Source organism: Rutidosis leptorrhynchoides, chromosome 4, assembly GCF_046630445.1.
Source record: "Rutidosis leptorrhynchoides isolate AG116_Rl617_1_P2 chromosome 4, CSIRO_AGI_Rlap_v1, whole genome shotgun sequence".
NCBI lineage: Eukaryota > Viridiplantae > Streptophyta > Magnoliopsida > Asterales > Asteraceae > Rutidosis > Rutidosis leptorrhynchoides.
The window spans coordinates 637297573-637300043 of record NC_092336.1 but is presented as its reverse complement, the minus strand read 5'-3'; the positions used below and the strand labels follow the sequence as shown (position 1 = coordinate 637300043).

At 34.6% G+C, this 2471-nt stretch overlaps 1 protein-coding gene across 1 annotated transcript; it reads left to right on the top strand.

The window, feature by feature from the left end:
• Nucleotides 1–448: 448 nt before the first annotated feature.
• LOC139843152 (uncharacterized) lies at nucleotides 449–1437 on the top strand. The gene is made up of 3 exons (XM_071833222.1): nucleotides 449–538; nucleotides 686–714; nucleotides 798–1437. Exons 1-3 carry the CDS (start codon nucleotides 449–451, stop codon nucleotides 1435–1437), a joined length of 759 nt encoding a protein of 252 aa, XP_071689323.1.
• The last annotated feature ends 1034 nt before the right edge of the window (nucleotides 1438–2471 follow it).

The window sequence follows — 2471 nt, the reverse complement described above, 5'->3', positions numbered from 1 at the left end:
AAAAAAATTCAAAAATAGGGATTTTAGAATCATCACCAATTGCTGCAATTCTTGCTCCATCCAACGTTTCTTCATTTATACTACAATCAATCAATTCGTTCATACAAAAATAATAAATTAAACCTCCTTCAATAAATTGCGATTTTAATTCATTCAAATAAACCGAAATCTTTTTGGTACATCGAGGATATAAAATAAATGAAGAAACATAAAAATTTACATTTTGTGGAATCGATTTGATGTTTAGAACGAATTGAATTGAAGGAACGTACCTATAACTTTTCATGGTTGTCTGGACCGAACGATTTAAGGACGACTTCGCTATCGAAATCGCTATCACTATCGGAATAGCTATGCATATCGCTATCGCTATCGCTATCGGCCATTTGTTTATACTCACCAACAACCGAGCCACAGCCTGAAGCGACCTAAATTTCTGACACCGCTAATGAGTATGTCAACCTTTTTTATAGAAACCTGGTTTGGGTCAATATGCCCTGGTCGCACAAAAGGTCAAAATGGGCACGGGTCAATACAGGTACTTTTGGATACATTAGAGTCCAAAATAACAAACGAAAACAATATTAGTACTTCAAATGTTATGATATGAATAAAAAAAATATTTGATTTTTAGTACAGTTTTTTTTTTTTTTTTTTTTTTTAATCTTTTTTATGAATGATTTAGGAGGCTTTATGTATAAAATTTGGTTCTTGGTTTGGTCCTCTGTTGGATATTTTCCCTTTTTTTTTTTTTTTTTGGGAACATAAATTGATGCCCGTTTATTTCCTTTAATTAGGACATCGAAAGTAGCAATTTCAGCAGCGTTGGTAAAGCAACTACCCGAAGAAACTGGTGCAGGTATTATGATGGACTGCAAAAAGGCTCTTTCTAAAACCGGGGGAGATTCGGTGAAGGCACAAGAGTATCTACGAAAGAAAGGTCTTTCAACCGCCGACAAGAAATCAAGTCGCTTAGCAGCCGAAGGTAGAATCGGGTCCTACATTCACGATTCTCGTATCGGTGTCCTTATTGAAGTCAACTGTGAAACCGACTTTGTGGGTAGAAGTGAAAAGTTCAAAGAATTAGTTGACGATTTAGCCATGCAAGTCGTTGCATGTCCAAAAGTGGAGTACGTTTCGATTGAATATATTCCCGAGAGCATTGTAAGTAAAGAGAAAGATATCGAGATGCAACGAGAAGATATTTTGGCGAAACCCGAGGGTATAAGGGGAAAGATTGTGGACGGGCGGGTTGCAAAGAGGCTCGGGGAACTTGTACTTCTTGAACAACCGTTTCTGAAAGATGATTCGGTTCTTGTGAAAGATTTTGTGAAGCAGACTGTTGCGGCTATTGGTGAGAACATTAAGGTTAGGAGGTTCATTCGGTTTACACTCGGTGAGTCGAGTGAGACTAAATCTGAAGAAACCGAGTCTTGAGGTGGTTACAGAGTTGGTAGTACTAAGGTCTGTTTGAGTTTTTCCAAAGGCAGTTTGTTTCTTTTTGCATTTTTGACATTGTTGGATTATAAGTTTTAGAGATTTTGTTGGTACTGTGTAACATACTACAGTATTTAAAATATGTAACACTATCTTAAGTTATTGTTCTATATTTATTTATATTTAACCATTCTCGTTTTCTGTTGTGAATAGTTTGTTAATCATATATGAAAACTAGTCTTGAAACTTGTGCGAATAACCGGTTTCGTGTTGTGTAGAGGTTTCAAGTTCAAATCTCACTACGAGTTCTTTTAACATGAAATCTTAGAAACTGTACATGTAGATGATAGTACTATGTATTGATTTGTAACATTTGTACAGAAAAGTGTTCAATTTGTTAGTCTTGATTGTTAATTGTTTCTGTAATATGTGTTACTTATATCAAAACAACTTTGCTTAAAAGATTTTTATTAGTTTAACTTTCTAACTCCAGTTGGACCAAATTCAAGTAATCTTGTTTGATCATTTCTTGTAATAAACATAAACTTATGTCCAAGTTTGAATCTTTTTTCCCTTAAATGAGACAACTAACCCGAAATCGACATTATAAAACCGGATAAACATTCTAAATAAAAGTCTTTCAAGAGAACATCTTGTTGGACATGAATCCTCATATTCTAATGCCAAACCATATGCGATAATCGATAACTACAAGAAATGTTAAGCTTCAAACCTGCCTTTGATCAGCGTATAACCCTAATACACAATAGCCGAATATAAAACACAAGAATAAAAACGACACAATAAATTTATAGTGGTTCAGTTTCGATGTGAAACCTACATCCACTTTGGAACTAGAGAGTATTATTATTAATTTGGAGGTGATACAAAGCAAGTACATATGAGAGAGTATTTATAGACAAGTATCAAATAAACCCTAGTCTAAGTAAAACCCTAAAAACTGGCCCAAACTAATTAGGGTTGGCCAAACCCTAACTTAGTCACCAAGTAATATGCTGGCCGTATGTTAGAAA

Excerpts from the sequence above, each read along its gene's own strand:
- LOC139843152 (XM_071833222.1), top strand. The coding sequence starts at position 449 with ATGAGTATGTCAACCTTTTTTATAGAAACCTGGTTTGGGTCAATATGC. Across the intron at positions 539-685 it reads ATGGGCACGGGTCAATACAG|GAGGCTTTATGTATAAAATT; the intron begins GTACTTTTGGAT and ends TGAATGATTTAG. Across the intron at positions 715-797 it reads TGTATAAAATTTGGTTCTTG|GACATCGAAAGTAGCAATTT; the intron begins GTTTGGTCCTCT and ends TCCTTTAATTAG.